The sequence below is a fragment of the Antedon mediterranea genome, chromosome 2, assembly GCF_964355755.1.
Source record: "Antedon mediterranea chromosome 2, ecAntMedi1.1, whole genome shotgun sequence".
Classification (NCBI taxonomy): domain Eukaryota; kingdom Metazoa; phylum Echinodermata; class Crinoidea; order Comatulida; family Antedonidae; genus Antedon; species Antedon mediterranea.
The window spans coordinates 26,941,273-26,968,082 of record NC_092671.1 but is presented as its reverse complement, the minus strand read 5'-3'; the positions used below and the strand labels follow the sequence as shown (position 1 = coordinate 26,968,082).

The window sequence follows — 26,810 nt, the reverse complement described above, 5'->3', positions numbered from 1 at the left end:
TCCTTGCTCAGGCAGTTATCGTTCGTACCGTATCTATAGGCCTACCATATTCATTTAATGCTCATATCTAAATACTGAATAACATTGGTAATTGGTAATACTATTTGAATGTTCGGAGAGATATGACCTACATGTACAAATCAAAAACGTTACAATTACATTTCTGTCTCTCTTTTCAAAACATTATTATTATTACATTATAAATCCTTAAATTGTCGAATTATTTAGGCCTACACACCAAAAACATTGATTTCCCATGATTGGTTCTTGATAATAGTTTCAAGTTTTTAAAGAATTTCATTGGCACAGACTAGATTTTTTGCCACAGGATGTGCAGAGATAGTATGAAATTTCTGAGATCTAAATCGAATGCTACCAGCCTGGTTAAGTAATTTATCTATCTTAATTATTAAAACGACTAAAATCAATGCTATAAGAAATATTAATTCTTTATGAAGACAAGGCAAAAACATGTTACTAAAGATAGGATGCTCATTGATGATGAAACGTTTATTTCGACAACGTTTAATAATTGTGTACCGAAGATGTCGACTACCATCTTTAAAATCGTAATCGTAGTAATCTTGAGTTTACCGTTTTCTTACTGCAGCAGTGTTTGTGGTAAGATTGATTTCGTTATTTGAATTATAATTAGTACAAGTACAATAGCTTATTTAATGAAGTAAACGTCCAAACTTAGAATGTTTGATTATAATTATGTAATTCTTTTGGGTTATGAATAGGCCTACTAAAGGTAAATATCTGAAAAACATTCAGGTCTTTAGTGGAAAACATTAGCTTTAGTCCTGTTGATACTACAGTACGAGTAGCAGCTGTAGAGTAGATTGGATTGTAGGACTCTGACGTGTACCAAAAATGTAGTGAAATCCCAAGTTGTACATTATGTACCGACGAAGGAGTGTAGTTAACTTACTTTTGGCTTCATGTCGTTTTTTTTATGCTTTGACACAGAAGCGACATGTCCAGTCGATTGCGACAATACTTGTGTAAATGGTTCAGGCTCAGTCGTGTGTACAAATAGCTCTACGTTGCTGACAAAATTGGGAGATTATCACGCTACTTGTCCAATAAAACACTTGTAAGTAAAAGTATAAATTAACTCGTTTGTGCAATAGATGTCTGGCCGCCCACTCAACACATTATTATTGTATTTATGACAAAGTTTTTATTGAAAAATATCCGTAGAGTTGCGTTAACATTTCGATAAAAAACGATACCGGTAGTGGTTCTCATATTACTCCATGATCTCATCTATTGGTTATCCAAACGATATTGTAACCGATATATACTGTAATGGACAACATACGGCAACGCAAACACGCATTTTGATTTGAAGTTATAAGAATAAAGTAAATTTGGCAATATAAATCACTCTCTTTAATAGTATATTTTACTTGTTTTTACTTTAAAGGGATTTGAGAACTACCCAAATAGGTAAATTTCCATCCAATGTGTTTTCTGAGTTTACGGCATTGCAAGGACTGTAAGTATTTTTCTAAAATACTAATTTACTTCTTTCGTGTATTAAACAATCACATGACTTAAATTCTTCATCCCATCAAAAAGTATTGTAAAAGCACTTGGTTTTTTTGTTTTCGCTTTGAAGGACTTTGAGAGCTAACAAAATAACGGCAATCCCGGACAATGTATTTTCTGCTTTGAGGGGATTAAACAAACTGCAAGTATTTTTCTTTCTCATTAACCTTAATTTACAGTCGTTTAACCAATCGCATAATAACTCCGTAATGTACCGTATAGGCTAATGTATCATATATAAAGCGTGGTTCCCACTACTAGCGACGCAATACAAGGACGTAAAGCAACGCAAGTGAATTGACCAATCACAAGCGATGGCTTATTCGCTTGTGATTGCTAACTGTCTATAACTTCGCTTGTCATTGGTTAAAACGCTTGCGTTGCGTTTAGTCCTTGCGTTACGTTCTAGTGGGAACCAAGCTTAACCAGTAATTTGAGATAAGTTAGTCTAGATTCTAGACGGAATTTCTACTTATTATTGGTAAAAAGAGAAATATTTTGACACAAATGGTGTTTTCTCGACCGTATATTTCAGCTGAATTAAAAATCGACATAAAGATTGTAATTAGTCAAGTCTAGAAACAATAGTACTACAAAACAACAAATAAGCATGTTTAAATTGCATCTTCAAATTCCGAGCCATGCACAATACAAAATGGCATAGGGACGTTTTTGATTGTACAGTATTTTTGTAATTTGTAGGAATTTGAGAGTTCAACAAATAAGTACGTTGCCAGTCTGTATGTTTTTCGGATTGACATCATTGGAAACATTGTGAGTAATTCTCTATGTAATTGCTTTATAAATTTGATTTAAATATCTCTCTTTACTGTTCACTGTTTTTTTTTTTTACTGAAGGCGTTGAGATTTACACACTTAGGCCTATCTCCAACAAATAATTTGGTAAACTATCAAGCATCAATTTATTCTCCATTTCAAAATAATATAAAGTTCGGTTTGCTTGTGTTTCCAATAAGAAATAAAGTACGTTTGAGAATGTCTAGAAGTTTCCGTTGTTACACTACAATATATCATTATATTCTTTTATTGCATTTACTTTCCAGGGTTTTGAAAGCTAATCAACTAAACACATTTCCGGACAAGTTATTTGTTGGTTTGACATCATTGAAAGAACTGTTTGTATTTTTTTTCATTTTTTTTTCAGTTATAAAGAAAGGCATAAAGATAATACTAACTTTTACACTCTTAGACAATCTCACTATATAGTATTGTTTGTATTTTAAAGGAATTTGAAGGTTAAAAATATAACTACATTGACGTCCAATATGTTTGACGGTTTGACTGCACTAGAGACACTGTAAGTATATTTATATTGTATTGGCGGTATAATTATTTTGCTGAATTGTTTTAATTTTTAATAGTATTTTTTAATTTGATTATTTAATTTTATTTTATCTAAGCAGTTAGCCCTAACCGTGTCTTTGAGAGTGAATTAAATTATGTAATTTATTTTCACATGTTTTTTTAAAATAGGAATTTAGATAAAAACGCCATAACTACAATAGAACCAGGTGCATTTTCTTATTTCTCTTCATCACTTTCAATTTTGTAAGTAACAGTTACCTTCTTATGTGAAAACGTTATCATACAAAGGAAATCTAAATCTGATTGCCTTGATCGTATACGTTACAATTTTAATACAGTACTACATTGAAAGTGGGTAAAATTGTTATTGTAAATACCATGCTCTCAAAACTAAATTTAGTTTAAATGTAAAGCTGGTTTCATTGCAGTAATACCGTAGATTATTAAATTATAAACCAATGTTAAACTAACGTTAAGACAGGTTAACCAAGCTCAGCTTGACTTTATCAGTTGATCTGTTTTTTTGTTGTTATTGTGACGAACAGATGTAACTGACGAAAAAAACAAACAAGTATATTTAATAGACTTCTTACTTTATACAGCACAGCACACATTAGAGTTATAAGCCTAATATTAATAATTCCCGTCACGCAACAACGTAGACACAACGCAAGTGAGTTGTCCAATCACAGGCAACTGTTCGGATGATCCATCACGTCGTGAATGCTGAAACAACGTGTGGCGCGCTTACGTCCTTCCGTTGCCTGAAAGTTTAACATGAATAATATAAGGACAAAGGAACAAGCTTCAAAACATCCGAGAAACTATCCTTTAAAAAATCTCTAAATCCAACGTCAATCATATGTATTGAATTTTTTACTTCGATTCCTTCCTTCCCTATCATCGTGATATCTTGGTCTATGCCGACACATATTATTATCATTTTTTCTTATTGTTCTAGGAGACTAGAAGGAAATCCTTTACAGATTTACAGAGATAACACTTTTGAAGAATTGATAAACTTAAAAAAACTGTAAGTAATTTCACGGATTTACTCGTCCATATATTTGTAAAATGTGCATATATTTCTTGTCTTTATGGAATGACATAATTTTAGGCCTTTATATAAAAACATTACCAGTACCGATTTTGTAGACCTATAAACAAAATATAAAGTATTCTTACATTAAAATTTAAGTATAGTTCCGACATCTAATTGGCTGCCTCGACAGTCATGTATTCTAACTACTTTTAGATAGGTTGGTCTTAAGATGTCAGACATTTTAGTATATAACAATATTTTAAGACATGTTTACTTAATGGAAATTGAAATTTACTAACTGAAATATCAATTAGTCTTTCTGGTATTCAATTGAACAGATTTAAACAGTCCGAGGACTTGGCTTTATCGCCATAGCTATTTTCTTTTCTTTTTCTGATTTGTTTTGTATCACATTTAGTGTTTTATCTTTTACAGGTATTCAGATTTTTTTCGCCTCTGTTGCCTTGTGGGTAAGATTGAAATCTGCAAACCAAAAGACGTGTTTTCTTCATGTGAAGACTTACTAAAAAAGGAAGTTCTAGGCATTTTAATGTTGGTTATTGGAATACTATCTGTCATCGGAAATGTAGTGGTTATTGTTGCACGAAGGTTAAGAAAGGATAACAGTAAAAATGAATTCAATAAAGTACAGAACATACTTATCACTAATCTTGCCGTCTCTGACCTGCTGATGGCAGTATATTTGATAATCATTTCAAGTGCAGATATACATTACAGAGGACGATATTCTGAAGTTGCGAGAGTTTGGAAAAACAGCTTTGTTTGTAGTTTTGCCGGAGCTATTTCTACTCTCTCTGGTGAATGTTCAGTGTTTACACTTATGATATTGAGCATTGATCGCGCTGTAAACATCACCAATCCATTCACTACCAAACGCCTCAACCGCACAAAATGTAGAATCATTATCGGAGTTGGTTGGCTGGTTTGGATTGTTCTCAGTTTTCTTCCAGTACTAAACAAACTAAGTTTCGTCAATATATCGTATTTTGGTGAGAACTATTATGGAAAGGACAGTGTGTGCCTTGCACTACCACTAACAAGAAGTCGGTGGCCAGGCTGGGAGTATGCCATTGGAATTTCTATTGCATTTAATGGTTTAGGTTTTATTGTTATTGCAGTAAGTTACCTCACCATTTTTTTCTCTGTTAAGAGATTAGGAGCCACTATCAAAAGCATAAAACGAAGGGAAGAACAAATTAGAAGGGTTAGAAAATGTTCTTTAATAGTTTTCACTGATTTCTGTTGCTGGTTTCCTATCATACTGATGGGAATTTGTTCAGAAACAGAGACTTGGAGGATTCCTGATGAAATATATGTTTGGACGGCAACTTTCATCATTACCATTAACTCGACAATCAACCCGTATCTTTACACACTTTTCTATATGTGCACGTGCACAAAATCTAGCATGCAATCGACGCTATAAATTGAAACAATTTTTTTGCTAAGTTTTGAGTAGGCCTAAGAGGTTTTTGCCCCAGAGTTCCATCTTTACTTGCCTAGCATTTCAGAATGCGGTTTGTAGCATATAGCTAAACATCGAGACATTCTCAACCATAATTTATTTCCTTTTAGAAACACATGGTGTACGACAACCTAACTTTACTATTACATCATCATTGTTGATCTCTGATGTGTTAAATCTTCACCTGTATTTGTATATGGTGTTTTTTTATAAATATTTTCTGTATTATATAACTTTACTACTCATTATATAACTATGACGAGCGATTTTATTTGTCACGACTTACCAAATAAATTCTTCTTGTATCTACAAACTTTCTGTGAAATGTATAAACTTGTTTGTTCTGACACACTGCTGATGCACTATTATTAAGAACGATACCGAATGACGAAAAACTAAATCAAATGACGTCCTGATTAATAATAAAAATATAATCGTTACGATACAAAAATGTTATTGTTATTGTTTAATCATAATGTCATTTGATCTCACTTGCGATGGAGCACTCAAGCCTTTTCAAGAAGAATATTCAGCAGACAGTATAGGCACCCGATTCTGTAGTCACTCAGTTAAACCAGGGAAGAGTAAAATTTCAATCTTCCTAGGTTTAACAAACTCGTCATCTTATTATTAGTAATGTATAATGTCTGTTCAGGTAAGATATAACTCGCTGGTCTGTTGATGTAATTGTTCATACATTTTTAAAAAGTACTAAAAGCAATGCTAAAGGTAATACATTATGTATGAATCAAACACGTAGGCCTAAAATTGCGGTATTTTTGTGATATGTCATAGGTTGGCTTATAAATCAACTTAACAATGCAAGTGTCATAATTTAATACCGGATCCTTAAAATAAGTTCCCGAGAAGGGAGCTTTCGATTCAAGACGGGAGATCAATCTGCCCAAGTATCTGTTTTATATTATTCATCCTCAAATGGAATGTTCCGTTAAAATTAAGACTTCATATCAATTTGATCTAAACGAGATGGTACGGAAAAATCAGTTTGCTTATCCACACGGATTACGCTGCCGCTGTGTAGAAACTGTTCCAGAAAGATGTTAGTCCATGACTTAAAGCTAATAGGAAAAAAATCACATTTATTCATATACAATAGATATTCCTCAGTGAAAAAACGACATAGAATTTATGAGCATTAATTTTATATTTCGTTTTGGCATAAAACTCAAATTTTATCTAGATCGGATAGTGTCCCCTAGTTGAATTGTAAGGTCTATATCAGATGATTTAATCCTGAATAATAAAACTTAGACATATTTATATTATATCATTTCAGCTCTACCAATGATGTGATGAAATAGTGTGTTTAAAGCACCATTGTTTAAAGACTTTTAAGTTTAGATACAAGATACAAGTCTACTTTATTGTTAATATTTTACAATTTATGTTTTGTACCATAGTAGATCATTAAATAATACAAAGTGATAAATATTAAAATAAATGAATACAAGTTACTATCTTTTTAAGTTTTGATTAAATAAATTGCATGCCATGTATAGTGTTGAACATCTGAAACGGTTTGTGGAAATTGCTTTCAGTGTCAGTCTATGTGTCTGTCTATCTGTGTGTGACTGCATTTGCAATGGTTGAGTCTTGTATAATTGATTAATTTTGTTTAAGTTAAACATTTTAAACATGTAATAGTGTGCATTTTTGATTTGTTTAAATTTACTTTTATAATTCTTTTACCTTTTATTTTTTAATAACTTCAATGTTAAGTTTTCTTAATTAATTCTTAGTTTGTAGTTAGGACCCCCAATTCCTAACATCTGGAAAGAATATGATAATCTATCAACTGTTCACTAATTACACTAATTGTGGAATTTATAACTGGCCTAATGGGATTTCTAATGGAGTTGCTGTAAACAAGTGTTGCTGTCCAGTGGTCCAGTTTGCCCTAGCTTTAACTGAGGTGAAGGTGAAGTGACACCAATCAAGACCAATCAATCGAATTATATGGGTGGAGTAGCCCCCTTATAAAATAGAAAGACAGGAAAAGGAGAGAAAAACAGAGAAAAAGATTTAAGAATCGACAAGTCATACAGAGAGCTGAGGAACACTCAGAACTGAACACAAAGAAGTATCGTTTAGGAATTTATCCGAACGAAACAGTGTGTTGCAGACTTTGTTTTTTTGTTTTAAATTATTTGGCCATAAAACCGAAAACCAGCTATTATTTAAGAATTTGATCCTGTCTTATTGAACAATTAAGAAGAAGACTACTTTCAACTTTTTATCAACTCATTTTGGATTGGACTGTTCCTGTTGTCGTATTTGATTTTCTTTTGTTTCGCCGTTTCGCCGTTGGACTACATTTACTTTGATTGAACATTTTGTTCACATCCCCAAATTACCTCACGTGAGTAGTGTTAGGTTAGACTAGGTGTAGGTTTTAATTAAATATTATCTTTTTTTGCATAATTGTACTGTATTCTTTTAATTATTATTTAATACGGAATAAATTAAAGTTATAAAATTTTAGTTGTTGTGTTTAGTGTATTGCTTTCCTGCTGTGTGACGTAGCTCATACCGGCTGAGTGGTTAACCGTGAACCGGATCCCCACGATTCCTTAGTGTCGTTTTTTTTTATTCATTCGGAAGTTCGAGAGACCAGGTCCGAGTAAATATATTATTTGTAGCTCGCGGTGCTAGCATTGCGCAAAACGCTTGCTAAGGAGAGTGAACACCCGCTACAAACATATCATTTGGAGATTTCACTTCCGACACCGATAACTTTGCTGGCCTATTTACAATTGTTTTGAATTTCACTTTTGCTGTTAACATTGATATGAGAAAACCAAATAATACAATACAATTAATTAAACGACAGAGGAATAACATATTTATTTCAAGAAAATTTTCTTCTACGTGAGCGTCATAACAGCGTCAACTACTCCCTGTTTGCTCTATAAGCAAATTGATTGCTATTAATCGTTACAAATAGTACAGTTATAATTTATTTGGAATCGGTGTAATAATGGCAAGTTTCAAAACACGGCATACATCAACCGACCACTGGAATAGGCAATGGAAAATATATTTCAATTGAAAATAACAAGTCTTTAGAACTTTCCCCGAGATTAACTCTGGCCCTGTAGCTTTCTTGGACTTGACCTTTTTAAAGGTTTTTCTCAACATCAGTTATGTTAATTTGAACATTGTTATTTCCTTCTCATCCCATAATATTTTCATTTTGTTTTTCCGTATATCGGAGAAGTCACATTGTTCAAACCTGACATAAATATATTCAGATCATCCAGTTTCTATTCACAACACATTCCCAAGGTACATGTCATTTTGTATTAGTCGCGTGCAACGGTCGGTTAGTCGGTAAACACTATACTTGAGCACGCGACTGCAGCCGTGTATATGGCCTTGTTGAAAAGGGCATCACGATGAACGTTTTCTAATTGTTTATCATCCCGAATCGAAAGTTCCCCTTTATAACAAAGACTATTATTTTTAGTGTTTTGAACATCTTTGATAACACTTACAGTAAAACAATAATGCACGACGACGTAAATTATCTACATTATTAACACACTATAATCAATGCTAAAACGAAATGGTAAATTATTTATAATATAATATAATAATAAGGACAACCAGGTGAATACATTTCTCTTCCTCGTCGTCATTAAGTGAACTTTACAAACAGACGAAACGTGTCTTTCAACGAGAGTAGAACTGCGTAACGCGAGGATTACTATCATCTTGAAAATATTAATCGTACTGATCTTGACTGCACCGTGTTTGCTTACTGCTGCAACAACAATACTTCAGTTATGATTTAAATTAATGTCTATGTATGCATGTAATTATTCTGGAGCACAATATTTCAATTAAAGCAAAATGTGTATTTACTTTAGTAGGAGGAGCTAATTACTAATTTAGCCCCCAGAGCATGTCATGTCAAACTTTTTTGGGTCTGTCGCCAACTTGGGTGATTAGTGCATGTAAGATTATTATTTGGTTTTAATATAATAATGGTTTGATGGTACCGAAACGTCGATCTTTTTTTGTCATTAACTTTTGTATTAAAATATAATATTTTTCTTCTGTCTTAATCTGTTATAATATTGAGTTACAATACATTTCGTTACAATACGTTAAATCTATTTAAATTAGCAATCTATACATTTCTTTCAGCAACTACACTAGGTAAAAATTGAAGTGAAAACTTATAACTTATGTCATCAAATAACAGTTAAAACCTTTTGAGTAATAGGAACTTGTTTCTCAGTTGTCTGCCCTCCTCCTTTACCTCATTTTTATATATTTTGTCATTCTGTGTATTTTGGAGGAAATAAATTATTGCTGCACAAAATAACGTCGTATTTTTTATTAATTTTTTCTCTGTCAGGTTTACCCGACTCAAGATTTCTCTTTTAGGGATTATTATTAAGCTCTCTTTCAATTGTTTCTCTCTTTCTATTTTCCTTCTTCTTCTTTCCCTATTGCCTCATAGACATGAATAAAACTATTATAACAACAATATTCCACCAATACCGTGAAATTGTTGTGTAATTTTTTTCATTAAAATTAACCTTCTGTACAATTTATTGTTTGAGTTGATATCTATTATATTATTGTTTTTACAAATTGCCCAGACGGTTGTGATTGTGACGATGGTACAGTCACGTGTAGGCATAATGCTTCCGGTAATCGTACGTCTAACCAAAGATATATTAAGCGGTCTATTCTGCAAATTGGACGAGTACAACGAGCAGTGTCAAATACAACGCTTGTAGGTATAGGCCTAATGTTGTTAACAATTTCCTGTGAAATTATTAAATAGCCGTCTACGGCTATCATTATTAGGTCAGAAAAATTACGGTATGTTTTAAATAAAATGTCCACCATTACGAAACACCGGTACGATTTATGAGTGTTCGTAATCAATAACACAATATCTCAAATTGGTCAACTATCCCAAGTTAAAACTTGCAAGAATTGGCCGAGTACAGCGTTAATTGTCCAATACAACGCTTGTAGGTATAGTTTTAGGAATTTTCTTATGGAATTGACATCTTGTTTATAATATTGTGTTCTATATAACCTATGTCTATGACTATTATTAAGAATCCACAAGAACAGAGTGATTATCGTTTTTAAATACATTTTCTGTTCGAATTACGATGAAACTGTTTCTCCTTATATGTCAAACCACATTATTATTGTACGTAAATGTGTCATCTTAAATTAGTCGACATAGGAAAAAGCAAGTTAAAAGCCATTTTTTTTCATTGAAGGGTTCTGAAATCTAACCAAATAAGTATACTGCCAGCCAATGTGTTTGTAGGACATCATTTCAAGAATTGTAATAAATATTCGATTTGACGTTTTTTATACGATATCATAAGAATAAATGTACCTTTTACTATATTTATTAAATTTTAAAAGACAAGGATAGTCTTTTAAAGCCTCTTACTGAACATCGGTTTTAATTTGAGAGTGATCAACATTTCCCGTTTATTTAGACAATCTCATAATACTAAATCTTTAATTGACTATATTGTTTTATTATTTCCATGAATAAAAATTATTTTAAAACCACATAATATTACTACATCACTTTTACTTTGAAGGGATTTAAGTGATAAGTACTTTGCCAGCTAATGTATTTGCTGGTTTGACAGAATTGCAAACACTAAGTATTTTCTGTTAAACATTCATTACCGCTTTAAAAAAAATCTCGCTACCAATCCGTAACGGACTATATCGTCTCCAAAAAGTGATTTAAAACCACATAATATTATTAAATCGCTTTTACTTTGAAGGGATTTGAGTGATAACCAAATACGTACATTGCCAGCCAATGTATTTGCTGGTTTGACAGCATTGAACACATTGTAAGTATTTTCTGTCGAAACATTCATTTACCGCTTTTCAGACAAGTTTTTTAACACTGCAAGTATTTTCCGTTATTGACTGTTATTCCAACAAATTCATAATACAGTATCAATAAATAACAAGTAGACTTCTGAAAGCTTGCCAAATAAGTACTTTATCATTCGGTGTATTTAGTGGATTGACATCCTTGAAAATATTTATAATAACATTTTATTTGCTATTTGTTATACATTAATCACAATTAATATTAAAATCATTAATGTACATTCATTTCTTAATTTCTATGAATGAAACATATTTCAAAACCACTTAATGGTTTGACAGCACTGAAAACATTGTAAGTTAGGCTATAGTTTCTATTATTGATTACCGTTAGACAATCTATTATGGTAACATTATTATTAATCAAGTCTGAGAGGAGAAATAATGCCAAACTAGTATACTATCTTGATAATGTTAATATGTTTTGAATAAGAACCCCAGTATCTGTGTCATTTTTTAAACAAGAATTTAGATAACAACGTTGTAACTACCATAGAATCGGATGCATCTTCATTGCTTATCACTTTCAATTTTGTAAGTAGTCTTTTATTGCTGAAACATGTCACGATATGGACGCGGACTAGAAAAAGCCTAGCACTCGGTAGTGTTAACACTACTGCCACTCATCTAGCCAATTCGATTCCTTTTAACTGTGCCCTCGCTTTTTAAAAATCTTACTTATTATTCTATAGGAAAATAAGATCGAATAATTTACAAGTTTACAGAGATAGAACTTTCGAAGAATTGGTATCCTTAGACGAGCTTAAGTCCTATTGACATTATTTATAAGAAACAACGTCAGCAGTAGGCCTACTTTGTTTTATTTTTTCCAACACAGAGAGAGCTCTACGTATCTCAAAAACTTGTGACCTGCCGGATTGTTTTTGGTACACGTGTAATGATATGATATATATATATACTCTAGCAAAAGTATTATTGTATATCTTGGTTAGATTTAAAAAATACTATTAGCCTAATAAAGTATAACATTGTACGATTCTAAAACTACATTCACACTTGTTCCGTTTCATTGCTGTCAACGTGATAGGCCTACGTTACCAATCAATTAAAATGATGTAGTTAAGTGTGTAAATATTAATATTGTGAACATTTTTAGTCCATATGAATCTTTCACAGGTATTCGGATTTTGGTGGTCTTTGTTGCCTTGTTGGAAGAATTACGGTCTGCGAACCCATAATAACGTATGCCGCATGTGACAACTTATTTTAAAAAGAAGTTCTAGGCATTTTAATGTTGTTTATTGGAATATTATCTGTCATCGGACGATATTCTGAAGTTGCGAGAGTTTGGAAAAAAGGCTTTGTTTGTAGTTTTGCCGGAGCTATTTCTACTCTCTCTCTCTGGTGAATGTTCAGTATTTACACTGATGATATTCTAAACCAGATCCTAACCAAAAAAAGGGGAAACTGTTATGTTAAAAAGTTTAAAATATTTATGTTAAATAAAATAAGTACTATTTTTTGGTTGAATAAATACTACGAAACGAAAATATATATTTTATTGAATTGTGATTTTTACATTTGTGCATTCGATTCGTAGGCAAATAAGAAATACTGTATTATATTTCTGTTCTGTTCTCTTTGGTAAATTGGTAAAGGTAATATTTCTCACATTTATGTTGCAACAAGTCATCAGAAAGATGTTATCATGTAAACACAATGTATTAGTATTTAAATTGACTAAGTAAATACAATATTTAAAGTAATATTAAAATATATGAATTCATTTTGGTTAGATTTTAAAATACAATCTCAGGATTTTCAGTGCATCAAGAGTAATCGCATTATTTATACATTTTATTAAAGGAAAAGCTTTTTAAAATTTAAAATATGAAATTACTTACAATACTTTATATTCTGATTTGACATTTCAAAACTGTAATTAATTTAAAATTCAAATCAACACACTAATTAATTAATAGTATATCTATTTTACAGTTAAAATTGATCATAACATTTACATAATACTTTTACTTAGAATGTAGAATTAAGTACATTATCAAAATGTCATTAAAATGGGTATTAGATCATAATGTAGATCATGAAGATATTATTGATTTAATTTTTCATTCTTTTCCCGAAGTCCATTCAACAAATTCTGGTAACTTGTATGGTAATCAATAGGTTTGGCTACAGGCTTATAAAATTGCACAAATACATCTTTTAAGTCATTGTCTTTTTTATATAGTAATTTTTCTTTTGCTATAGGTGTTAGCACATCAGTTTCACCAAAGGAAACATCATTCTTAATTTTATTGCATTTTTCTTTCATTGAACTCATTTTCGAAAAGAGAGGAAGTTTTGTAGATAAAGAAGAGTGTTCTTCAAAAACTTCTCTTTTAATCTTAAAACCATCTTGAATTTCATTTTGAACAGAAAAGGTTTGGTCTTGCAGTGAGATTGTTGGTTCTCCTTTCTCTAACTTACTATCTCTTTCAATAATTTTCACTTTCCTTAAAAAGAGAGGATTCTTAGTTGATTCTTCCTCAGGAACTTCTCTTTTTATCTGCATATCTTCAACATGACTCGTTTGTTCTTGTAGAGAGATTTCTGTTAATCCTTTCTTTAATTCACTATCTCTTTCATATTTAACTTTTTTTGAAAAAAGAGGGCGTTTTGTTGACAAGTGAGGATGTTGTTCAAGAACCTCCCTTATCTGCAAATCTTCTTGAAATTTGTTTTCAGCAGAACTTGTTTGTTCTTGTAGTGAGATCGCTGGTGCTCCTTTCTTTGTTTCATTTTTTTCATATTTAACCTTGTTTGAAAAAAGAGGGCGCTTTGTTGGAAAGAGAGTATATTGTTTTAGAACCTCTCTTTTTATCTGCAAATCTTCTTGAAATTTAGCAGAAGTTGTTTGTTCTTTTCCTAAGCAATTATCACCTGCTGACACTGAGGAACTATCAAGTTTGGTCCAAGATTCAGATTCTAAGTTGCAACATGGAAAAGCTTCATCTGTAACAAATTTGGCAAGTTTTGCAACACGATGTTTTAAGCAAGCATCTGAATAACAATGATTCTTAGCTGAAAGAAGAATGTCTGCTGCAGCTTTAGGTTGTAACTGGTCACATGTTAAGGCTGTAGCTAGTGACCACTTGTCAAAATGTTTATATGGACATCCACCTTCTTCGCCGTGACCTAGGGACATTTTCTGTTTGTAACCAAAAATTAAATTAATAGGCCTAATAGCATCATAAAATTGAATAAGATATAAAATGAAAATAAATAATACAATTTTTATCAAATATATGATAACTAAATAGAAAGATAGATGATAAACACTAAATCAGGAGTTAAAGTACTGTAGTATAAATAACACAAAATGGAAATATATGTACCTGAATTGATGTACATGTATGAGAACGATAGTTAATACGAGATCCCTCAAGTCCATACAAGTGCCTGATGCTGTATGTATACCGTTTTGCGTCTTTACTCCATGAATGTGAACTACGCCGCCGTTCCCCATCTTTACCGTGATCAGGTCGGCAGTACTCCGCTTTCCAGAACCGAATTGCATCATTTACAGACACACCTGCATCTTTTAAAAACAGTGTGTACTGGATCTTAAAGAAAGAAAAGCAGAATGGTTCTTTAATGCTTATTATGTTCCATATAATAATATTAATGAGGTTGAAGAAAGGTACAATTAATAATAAGTAATTAAAACCATTATCAAATTACTATAACAGATAAAATAACAGATGAAATAGTATCTAACATAAAAAGTGACCTATGGTTTTGGAATAGGAAAGGTGCCACTATCAGCTTGGGGTGTGGTCGTAGTACAACACCCTGTTGAACATCAAAGATTTGAACATTTGGACAGGAATTGTACTAAAACCTTGTTCCCCTGTAATTGCCACTATTTTATAAATTCACAGATTTCCGCAACCGTAGCCTCCATTACTTAAATTTTGTTTTTAGTCTATTCAACATAACAGGTGTACAGTAACTTACTCTTGAGAAATGTCTTAACCTGTGTTTTCTCCTTAAAGTATAATGCAGGTGGCTCATACAAAGGGGAAAAATCTCCACATTTTTATCAACATCTCTGAGGTTCATTCGAAGAGTATTTCTCCTTCTGAAGATGTACGAATAATTTGTCCTCACTGAAGAGAACATTTCACAAGCTTTGTTAAACAGATCTTCCATTCTTTCATCAACAAGAACTCTGTCCAATGCCCTCTGCGAGTGTAACATCCCATGCCACAGAACCTTTTCAAATAGTCCTGTCATAATGGTGTCAAGTTTTGCGATTGGAATCGATGCAATGCCTGCATGAAGCTCCACATTACGTTGCGCAATCAGATCCAGTGCGCATTGAAATGGAACTTGCACAGTCTTTTCTGTATTACCCTCAACATATTTCTGTGTCACATCCTCCCAACTATCCCCAACATTATAGATTTTTAGTAAAATATCATGTAAACTTTGCAGAAGGAATGAAAACTTTCCTTCGGAAACTACTTCATGTGAACGTCGTAGAAGACGTGATAGGAACTTTTGTGTTGATCTTAAGAAGGAGGCCAATTCTTCAGCATTCATCGAGGAAAACCGGAAATGGAATAACTTTTTTTCAGCAGTCATGAAAAATTGCTGTAATTCTTGATCCATAGAGCATGCCAAGCTAAAAAAAGAAATTAAAATTAGATTATCAATCCAATATAAATAAATGCTTTTTTGTGTCTATGTTCCAAAACACAGACACATTACTGAATGGCTTTAATATTATACAAATAATGAATGTTTATGAGTGTAATGGTACAAATAATGGCACGAGGTGAATGATGAAAGGTTATATCAACGAGGCAAAGCCGAGTTGATATAACCTTTCATCATTCACCAAGTGCCATTATACGAATACAAAACATTCATTATTTGTTTTATATAACATCTAAATAAATTCTAGTTATTTGAATCAAATAAAAGGTAGCCCTAGCCAAAGCTTACTACATTTCATTCACACACATTTGATTAAAAACAGTAACATTTGGTTTTTAATAATGTTATATTTATATGGATTTCGTAAACACACCTACTTTTGTGTTAATTATGTCAACAAACGACCAAACAATCCTAGGCCTAGCAAGGCTAAAACGCCTAGGCTAGGCCTAGCCTAATACTAGCATGGCCTAGGCTAGACCTAGTATAGTAGCCTAGTACTAGCTTGGCTGAAAGGCAAAACTTCGACAGACAATTGGAACTTATCTAAGCTAATTATGGTTTTTCCAACAATTCCACGTCTTGTAGGGATGTCCCCATTAATTAATCAAAATCCTAAAAACGATCTAAAGCTAATTTAAATGCCTTTTTGAATGAAATTAGTACATAATGTCCAAATCGTACACAAATATCTGCTGCTGTTGCATATCTCGCGGTGGTGTTTACAAATGAAACTGAGACCAGACGACAGGTGGCGCTGTTGTATTTCACAGTACATAGCCATATCATAGGATAATTTGTGTACTAGATTTTTTTTCATCCGCGAGACGTTTTTTTTTTCGTACACAAAAATGTTTCAAAAAGTACTATTAAACGATCGTTTAATAGTGCGTACTATTGCACGCCATGTGACCCACAATCGTCCAATCAAATGACAGGAATTTATTTAGGTGTTATATAATACTAGTTAACTCAATTGTTATCAAAATCTGTGCAAATTTTACCGAAGAGTGAAATGCGAAATCCTGTCTTTTCGTGAGCCTTCTATTAAACAATCTGAGTAAGATACATTCTCTTCTTTTCTTAACAATTCTTGAAATGACCGAAGACTTGCACTTCCTAACAAAACACTGATACTAGCATCATCCCCATGTCCATCGTCTTTACACTGAGTCAATTTGTTACTACTACTATTGTGATAATCATTTTCTTCTGAATCACAATCATCCACATGAAGCAGGAACCTCATTCTCTTGAGGACGCATGTCTCAAGATTTTCCAGATGTGTTGTTCCAGATGGTGGCTTGATATAAAATGTCATCTGGATGTCTGTAATGTTAAAAGCAACTTTTTTTCTGGATTTTTATTTATTTTAAAATTTAATATACAAATTATTGTTTATGAGTGCAATGGGCGAAATAATTTCATAGGGTGAAAATATTACATTTCCTATTTAAATGAAAGAAATGATTCTAAACATTGAATATTTGTTTTATTAGACACCTACTTTTAAAGAGAGGTTAGGCCAAGGCCTAAACTATTCAAGAAGCCAGCAGCCCAATTGAACGCGGAATAGAACAGTTATAGACGACATGATTTTTGAACGCGCATTAAATAGACTTGCGATGGGTTGGTCACGTAAAATTTATACAACAGAGCTTTACAAATCAATCGTAAATAGTATTTTTGAAATTACAGATGAAAACATTTGTGCAAGTAAAATCTTTGATAACTTTGCAAAATGTTAATACATATTCTGGCCTAAACGATAGGTCTATTACAGAATATATAGAGGCAAAGTTAACTCAAGTGGCTTATGTCCGAAACGAACTGATGGAGGAACTGCCGTATGGAAAATAAAATCGCCTCCAGCATGCATGTGTAGGCTATTATGCACAATTTATAAAATTGAAAATTGTGCATGAAATTTATTGTATAGTAGTATGCTAAATAGTAAATCTTCACGAATTTTTGACTTTGAGCAATTTGAATTAAAATAACTGACCCTAATAGCAAGGCCTACGGCTACTATGCCTACTAGATCCCTAGGAGAGTGCACACCCCACCCCCATCGACGACGACTAGAATCATGTCATCAGCTTGGCGGCATTGCCTCTACTACTAGTAATTACTAATAGGCTAGGCCTGCGGGGCAGACTCGAAAAAGGCGTAGCCTAGCTAAAGGGCGCCCTAAAAGTAGCCTAGCCTAGCCTAATATAGCTAGTAGTAGGCCCAGGCTAGCTAGTAGTAGCTAGCCTGGGCCTAGAGAGGGATTAGGCCAAGTTAGAATTGCATTACAATTATCTTCTTCAAGTAAGTAGACAATCCCGTGTATGTAGGCAAAGTCAGTTTGATAAAAATCAAAATACCCAGGCCTAGGCCCTAGCAGCTGCTAATCCCCGAAAAAAAACCCCGCACAGCACAAGTTTACTTTACCGCGCTCGGAGGAGTGGTACGAATTGGGTTCCTCGAGTTTTTTACCGCTTGAACGAACTCGAGCGTAGTCATGCTTTATTGGAATCATGCATTTTATTTTATGTTTTCGTCTCCCCACTAAAAAAGCATGTGTGGTCGAGTTCGCTCAATTTTTAAACATCATTTTTATTGTTTTAAATACTTCAAATGTGAACGTTTTTTAATGTTGGTAATACAAACTTGAAATTGTATTACAAATATTATAAACAAACTTCAGTTCAGTTATGCATAGCTTGGTAGCTTGTGGACTTTGTTGTAGAAGTGTAGGCCCGGTTGTCGGTTCCTATTTGAATTTGTTATCAAATGTGTGGGAAAGAAAAGCACTTTTATCCGTTGAGTCAGCTACAGGTTTGATTGGCCGAATCAGGCCTAGGCCTAGGCCTAGATTGATCTCATTCTCGGTCAAGAAAAATATCACTGAAATCAAACCTAGACCTAAAATTTTAGGTAGCCGATTATGTGGACAATTACATAAGAATTCCTTTATTAGTATTAATAATCCGTTATTATTCAATAATAATAATGAGAGATTTTTATTTTACTCAACTGACAAAAATTCAAATTTGTTAGAAAGGTTTCAAAATGACCCAGAAGCAAAATCTTTGATGCAAGAATTGTGGACAGATTTTGAACAACCTGAACTTATTACAGAAGAGGAAAAAACAATAATAAAGGAGAACTTAGGCTTTGAACCTATGTTGAATAGAAGTGACAGAATGAAAAATCCTGGCGAGAAGAACGAGAGGTTCTGCTCTGACCAACATCAAGTCTCGGAACTTTCAGACTTGATTCTGGATAAAGGTAAATATTGTCCCCCTGAAAATAATATCATTGTACTGTATATAGTTACACTACAGTATGATAATAGGCCTTTTACACAATACAGAAGACATCTTCATCGATGCCATGTGTTTTGATACACAATGATAATTATAGGCTAATCTTTTAAGAACATGCAGGACAAAACTATGTTTCAGTTATCAATTATTGCTAATCATACAGTATGAACATTTTCCGGTCCCTGTGGTACCATTATCCGTATAAACACAATTTAAATGTAGTGGAATTTAGATAAATATATTTATCATTGGAGAAACTATTTTTCCTACTCCGAAGATGACAGATTATCAATTAATAATCATTGCTAGAAATGTGTTTCTTTTAAATGTTGTCTAGGCATACGGTTACCACATCCCTAGAAAATACATTCATTTTAATGAAATGACTCTTTTTTTTTATTGTGCACTAACTGTAGATTATGTATTTAACATTGGAGAGATGGTAGAGATGTTAGAAGAAGAGAATGCTAGGGATGTTTGTGTAATCCAACTACCAAAAAAAATTAGGTATGCAGATTACATGGTGTTGTCGACTGGACGATCAACAAGGCATTTAAAGGCCATGGCAGAACATTTTAATAAAAGGGTATTTAAAATCTCTTTTTCTCATTCTATCCCCCTCTTTCACAGTGGCAGATCCGGCATTTTTAAACGCCGTGGCTAAAGATACGGTACCGTATCCTAAAGCAGGTACGGTAAAATTGCATTACATCATAATCAGCCAATGGGTTGCTGGTACGTGTGTGACGTCTTGTATAAGGACTTTGGATTTTTTTCATATCGCGAAAACAGTGATCAACCGCTTAACATTTTCTTTATGCTTCATTAGGTGATCATTTAGAACAAAATGATCACCTATTGTTATTGTACTAAATTAAAATATTATTCTTCTTTCTGTACACTTTTTGTGTATCAAATATCTTAAAAAGTTGAATGGCAATGATCACAATAATTTCAAAATGTTTTTAAAATACTTTAACTTAGTACTAATAAGCTTTTCAGCGTGATCACTCATCCGTACTCGATATTTTCATTCTTTAACATGGTTCAAAATCTATATTTACATACTGCCCGCCCCATATAGCCAAATATTTCGGTATATCTTTATTCAAAAAAAGTCAATGACACAAACAGCCGATGGCTGAAACCGTAGTCGTACATTACTGTATAAATAAATATAAATATACAATCATAATAAAAACAGGTAAAATATTTTAAAAAGCAGATCATCAAAATAACATTACAAAACATAAACTTCGTTTAACAGTCTAGCTATAGTGGGAACAGGTGATTTCTTAAATCGCTCAGTTCTGCCAATCGGAATACGAAGGAGGGGGGCGAGACCGAAGGCCGACATCAAGTTCGCGACAATGAGGGAGCATATTCCAAAATATGTCAGAGGCAAGAAGTTTCTCACCAAAAGACAACACCAGACCCACCCTCGTCGTCGCAAGCAATGGGAGGCCGGCGATCTCGCACGCCTCTTCATACATGTGATCAGTCCCTAGTATTATTCGAAGAACTCGTTTCTGGATTCTCTCAATAGCACGAGACTTCTCCCCAGTTAGGTAACCATGCCACACAGGACAAGCATATTCTAACAAAGGTCTAATATAAGCTAAGTAAACATTAATATGGTCATTCATTGGTGCATTGGCCTTTTTTAGAATGCATAATGTGAACGATTTTCTCGAAGCCCTACGTACGATATCATTAACATGAAGATTCCATCTTAAGTCATTACTAATAGTAACACCCAGGAGTTTCATATGACCAACCACCTCAAGATCAACACCATTGATGGAGAAATTGGGAGGAGGAACATCACGACGAAGAAAACTAATTTGCATAGAATTGCACTTGGATGGCTTAGGTAACATGTTATTATAGTTACTCCATTCGTTAAAGTCATCTAGTAAAGACTGCATATTTGAATTATCACCAATTCTATTCATCTCACTTAAAGTTAAGTCATCTACGTATTTCCACCGTCTGCAGCTTTCTAAACAAGCATCATTAATCAGGATGAGGAAAAGAATGGGTCCCAATTTAGTTCCTTGAGGGACGCCGCAAGCAGTTTGAGCAATAGAAGAAACTAAATTATCGTGCTTAACATTAAATATGGTATGATAACCTACGTCATTCTTATCGGATGTTTGCGGTCTGCAAATCGATTTCTATACGTGTTTTACAAGTCTGTATTTTCAGACAAAAATCAAAACGACGACGTGTGGAATGACTTTAAAAAAGACTTGGAGCAAGTCAAATAAAAAGCATAAAGAATACAATTTTTTGTACAAATTGCATTCTACTCATCTTCCTTGGTACATTCACAAAATTTTAGTTCATTTCGACTTAAAATAGTGCTAAACGATCACGTTAAAAATGACAAAATGCACACATTAATTGTACAAAAGTGCCCTGGGGCTACTGTCTAAATCATAGTATTTGAGGGCCCCTTTATTGTCCTCATTTGCTTGTTGTTTATAGTCACTATCTGTAAACAAAGTTTAATAAAAAATATAGGCCATTTGGAATAAAAATAAACCCTCATATATATATAGTAACGATATGGACGAATGAACTAGAGGCAACACAATTTCCAACATTGAATTATAATTTCTTTACTTCTAATTTGGCTATCAACATATTGGATTATAATACTACTACTGTATGTTTTATAATGAAATAATATTTGAGATTGAGTGCATGTTTTAAACCAACCACATGAACTTGATTTATTACTACAGCATCGACGTTGTCGTTATTAAACTTCTGGATTCAAAATTGCTAGGTCTAGCCCCGGGGCTGAGTCACAGAATCAGCGCACACACATCCATGCAGCCTGGCGCTGCCGATAGGCATTCTCTACAGACGCAATATGAAAATTGTATAAGTCCTTATACGATGACATCACGCACGTACTAGCACACCTTTGGCTGATCATGACGTAATGCAATTTTACCATACTTTTAGCAAACGAAAGTTAGGATACCGTACCATATTATTAGCAACAGCGATTTTTTAATTGGAGGAAGGGCATAGCAAAGGACGTAATTAATGTCAAATTAATTTAATGTTAATATTATATTTATTTAGTGCATTACACAAACAATATGTCGTCCCAATGCGCTTTGGAGTTACACTTTTCAACATGCTTCTCCCCACGTCATGTCTGTTCTGCCAATTACGGCGCTATTTTGTCTATCCACAACAGTGAGCCTATATCATCTCGAAAGATGTAGTAGGTGCACAAGAGCTAGATGCGTACATTGGACCTACAGTTTATAGTCCTTATTTGAGAAGACTTGTTCTACCACCAGAACTATGGAGTTACCCTTGTCATAAGGCTATGGATTACATTCCTTCCACTGTCTTAGGGTATGTTCAGACTCACGGAGTTACAGTGGAGTTATGTTAGCGGCATACATATTTTTGTGTCTAAACCATGCCGCGGATTAGCGTTAGGAAGCTGTTATTCCGCGCCAGTGGCGTTAATAACTCTAGCGGAAGAGGGTAGATTTCATAACGCTAATCCAGTGATGTATCAGTGATTTTAACCTTAACCAATGAAAATACACGACCACGATTAGCAGACAGCAACTACATACCCATACCCTATGATACGACAGCGAAATAGCTATTCAAATGTATTTGTAATATGATAATATGATATATTCATAAATTAAATCAATTAATCAATTACGTTTTAAATTATTTTGAATTAAAATGCAATTCTACAAGTAGTAAGAACAAATCGGTATATTTGAAGGTAAACATTATATAAATAAAATTTAAAAAAAAACAATGTAAATGATGTAAACTTTCATGCATTGTCATGAATGTATACATATAGTTATCTCTGCTTTGACCTGATCAGCGTGTTTTAAACGCAAGGCATTGGAATGTTAATCGTTGTGTCTATCGTTGTGTCTGAACACCTTGGTTTTTAACGCCACGGATTTCTCCACCGTAACCCCGTGAGTCTGAACATACCCTTAACCGCCTGGCCTCGAAAGTGCTGAACTTGACCAAATGTCCGATCCTTTGCATTGTAATAAACCGATAGAAAGGAAAGGAGAGCTTGTTTGCCCCCTACAGTTCGTGGGGCTTATACCAACGTTTTTCTTCGATACAATTCATATTATTGCTTTATTTATTTTTATACTACAGTATTTCTTTTTTAAAAAGAGTTTTACATACAGTTAAAAACTTGTTTGTAACTGTAATTTGTGTGTCAGCTTTACAAATTAAATTACTGGAGATGTAGTATTTATTGTGTCTGGAGCCTGATACTGTAGTGTGTACAGTTGGGAAAACACACTCTCAAGCCTGGCATTCATGCTAAATAAATAATATTAAAAACAAAGGTGCAAATGGAGCGTAGTTAATAATAATTAGGTTATATGCATGATATGCATATAACCTCTTGATTCTGTCAAAATCTTTATTTATTTATTTATTTATTCTTTCCTTAGCACTATTTTGTCCGTGAATTATCTTGGCATCAGTTTCATCTATCTAAGTCAATTTTTCAGAGTATATTCCTTATGGCCAGGAATCGATGTGGTTATATTTTCACGATACGCAATCAAAAATTACGCGGTCTACGTGCGATTTTACGAAATCACGTATGTAATCATATCTTCACAAGCATGAATCACAATTAAACAAAATTTGGTACTCATAAATTTCAGGTCATATTTCGTCATATGGCAATACAATTACGTGCGTAGCGCATATAACGCTTGCGTACGCGCGCTTAAAATGTTCAAAATTGTCAAAATTTATTTTCGATGAAATTAGAGTACGTTTCAGGCAATTTTAAGCGTTTAAAAAATTGCCATGAGTGCGCAGATTTTTGCACGCGCACTGCGCGTTAAACGTTAATGCGCACTCTTTTTGCCCGATTTCTGGTTTACAATCTTTCTTTAATAATATCATCATATTTGATTCAGGTTTCAACTCGAAATTGCGTTATACGAGCACGTCAAAAGTGACTGGCTACGCACGTATAAGTTAACAAAATGGTGAAAATATGCTAAATTTTTAAATTAATATATATCGTCAGAATGCAGGGGAACACCTATTTTTTATTTCATTTTCTTGAAGTGTATGTATCAAATGTATGATTTATTATGAAATTAGAAGAACAAAAGTTGATTAAGTCATTATTAATTGCATATTAAATTTATAAAAATTAATTTCGACAATCAAACAAATTATGACATTTTCTTAGGCCAAAATAACAAACTTAACATTAACTTTCTTCATTCAAAAGTTCATATATTAAAGTTAAAAGTATGTAGTTTGACAGTGCATCATTTGTTTACATTTTAAAGATGTCATCATAGTAAAAAATTATAATTCATTTCGGTATGTAATAATCTATTTGCACCAAAGTGGTTACTGCATAGTAAATACACGGAGGAATTTTTCTACAACTTTTAGCCAGTTGTGTATGGCTCGATGGTCTGTGCTCGTGTCTATGGCATTCAAGGTACCGAGATCGAGTCTCACCTTGGGAAACGAAATAAGATTTTTTTTTATTATCCGTATTGTTTGTTCAAATTTATTTCTTAGTGTATAGATTATACACATGATTTATAATGAAATCTAGATAAAAATTAACTTATGTCTTTATTATTATGTAACAACAAATGTGGTTTATGACATTATACGCATATGGATCTTTGATCGGATTGTGATACCGGTTAGCAAGGTCCTATCATATATTATAAATAATTAAAGATTCTGAGAAAATCAATCAATCAATATATCTTTTAAAAATCAATTATCTTTATTTAAATCAATGCATATAACCTATAATTCGTCATAGTGACGAATTAAGTCTAGTTGTAATATGTTTTTTTCTTTTTCTTTTAGTATAAAGAGATGAAATCAGAAAACCATCCCTTTCTAACAATTGAAGGCAAAAACACAGATGATTGGATGTGCATTGATTTTGGTAATTACCATAATAAATACATAGCTTCCCAAGTTAAAAAATTTAATTTGTGCGAGAATTTATGAAAGCCAAATATGCCAAATAATGGAGGGTGCTATAAATATATTTTGTACAGTGCCATATATGAAGAGTTGACAGATGCATTGACAGATTAGAAAATCTGTGAAATATATACCGTAACTTTATTAAAAATTGCAAATGGCTTACTTAAAGTTTTATTTTTCCACCATCGTTTTTTCCCCATGTTTTGGAGAAAAATAAACAATATAAATGAAAGAAAAGAATATGTCTTTAATAAAGGCCCTAATGAGATTTGTATTTTTTTTTTAGGAAACATTGTTCTTCATTTCATGCTTGAAGAGACAAGAGAAATCTATGAACTTGAAAAGCTTTGGACCCTTGGTCCTGAATTTGATGATCAGTCTCAGAGAATGAATGTCTATGACATGCGCATGTTCAATGCCGATCTGGACTTGAAGGGCAAACAAGAGGATACCATTGATTAAGATAGTAAAGATGATTTAGACAAACATGATCTTACAGATAACTCAACAAAATTAATATCACAAAGGAATAAGTACATGTAAAGCCGAATGTGTTTGCGATAATCCAACATTTTTTTTGGAATAAAAAAATTGCGCTACCCTTTCCAATGCACAAAGAATGAATAGCTTCGATTTTCATGTTCATCACATGTCCTCTGAGCTTTTCGACACTGGACCATAGAAGCCCTTGATCAATGTTAAGACCAATCAAGGTGCTTTAAACAGTCCTGGCTTTGTTTGTATCAAACCTGTTAGTGGTGGTAATTAATAATTATCGCTGTTGGTTTCGATTAAATAAAATAAAAATAAACAAGGCCAACAGCCATAAGTCACGTGCTAAAACGCATAGTGATACCGGACTGACAGACAGACCGACCGACATAGTGAACTAAATAAATAAAATATTATGTTTAAAATTCATGTCTGTACCTGAGCTTTAAGACTTTGTACAATTGTGTCTTTCTGTGACCAATAAAAGGTCAAAGTCAATAAGGCCATTTCTGGTCTCATTTTTCTATACTTTTCCTTGGCATGAATATGAAAATAATAACAGGCTGTGCAGTATTTATTATTGTGGACTACGGTAAAATTCTGAGCAAAGAAGTTAATAGTATTAATACTAATAGTGTACCGGTATTAGCCATTGAATGAGCTCTAAAAGAGCAAGATGATTTCAAAAAGCGTTTTTCCACAACAGATCGTCTACAAACCAACTATTGAGATGAGAAGTCTGGGGTACCACCTGAAGTAAGCTAATTAACAATACTAATTAATTAAGCTAATTAATAATAACTATACTGTATACTGTAATTTCCTCATGGTATGGTACATCAACCGGAACTAGGCTCTCTCGAGTCATGCAAGGCCATCCTTGAATAATGTATTTCATTTTTTCTTTCGGCGGCCATATCAGTTTAAATAAATTTAAATGTTGGAGAAATTATTGTCTTTGAATTAATAATAACTATAGCTA

At 33.0% G+C, this 26,810-nt stretch overlaps 3 protein-coding genes across 7 annotated transcripts; 2 read left to right on the top strand and 1 right to left on the bottom strand.

Moving 5' to 3' along the window:
- The first annotated feature begins 511 nt into the window (after positions 1-511).
- LOC140039813 (G-protein coupled receptor GRL101-like) lies at positions 512-5,704 on the top strand. Its single transcript, XM_072085409.1, has 10 exons — positions 512-621; positions 973-1,099; positions 1,433-1,504; positions 1,628-1,699; positions 2,260-2,331; positions 2,622-2,693; positions 2,804-2,875; positions 3,052-3,126; positions 3,845-3,916; positions 4,361-5,704. Exons 1-10 carry the CDS (start codon positions 546-548, stop codon positions 5,370-5,372), a joined length of 1,722 nt encoding a protein of 573 aa, XP_071941510.1. The 5' UTR covers positions 512-545; the 3' UTR covers positions 5,373-5,704.
- A 5,264-nt stretch (positions 5,705-10,968) lies between these two features.
- On the bottom strand, positions 10,969-18,559 carry LOC140040815 (uncharacterized). 3 transcript variants are annotated; one of them, XM_072087032.1, is made up of 5 exons: positions 18,447-18,559; positions 17,015-17,339; positions 15,306-15,975; positions 14,684-14,911; positions 10,969-14,496 (listed from the first exon to the last, which is right to left on the bottom strand). In XM_072087032.1, exons 1-5 carry the CDS (start codon positions 18,532-18,534, stop codon positions 13,399-13,401), a joined length of 2,409 nt encoding a protein of 802 aa, XP_071943133.1. In that variant the 5' UTR covers positions 18,535-18,559; the 3' UTR covers positions 10,969-13,398. The 3 variants fall into 3 exon arrangements, with proteins under 3 accessions (XP_071943133.1, XP_071943134.1, XP_071943135.1); XM_072087033.1 differs by lacking the exon at positions 18,447-18,559 and adding an exon at positions 18,309-18,442; XM_072087034.1 differs by lacking the exon at positions 18,447-18,559 and adding an exon at positions 17,518-18,177.
- On the top strand, positions 18,262-26,769 carry LOC140040816 (mitochondrial assembly of ribosomal large subunit protein 1-like). Of its 3 annotated transcripts, none has more exons than XM_072087038.1 (5): positions 18,262-18,323; positions 19,060-19,286; positions 19,741-19,910; positions 25,211-25,292; positions 25,623-26,769. In XM_072087038.1, exons 2-5 carry the CDS (start codon positions 19,091-19,093, stop codon positions 25,796-25,798), a joined length of 624 nt encoding a protein of 207 aa, XP_071943139.1. In that variant the 5' UTR covers positions 18,262-18,323; positions 19,060-19,090; the 3' UTR covers positions 25,799-26,769. The 3 variants fall into 3 exon arrangements, with proteins under 3 accessions (XP_071943139.1, XP_071943136.1, XP_071943138.1); XM_072087037.1 differs by lacking the exon at positions 18,262-18,323 and adding an exon at positions 18,575-18,650; XM_072087035.1 differs by lacking the exon at positions 18,262-18,323 and having other exon boundaries at positions 18,532-19,286.
- The last annotated feature ends 41 nt before the right edge of the window (positions 26,770-26,810 follow it).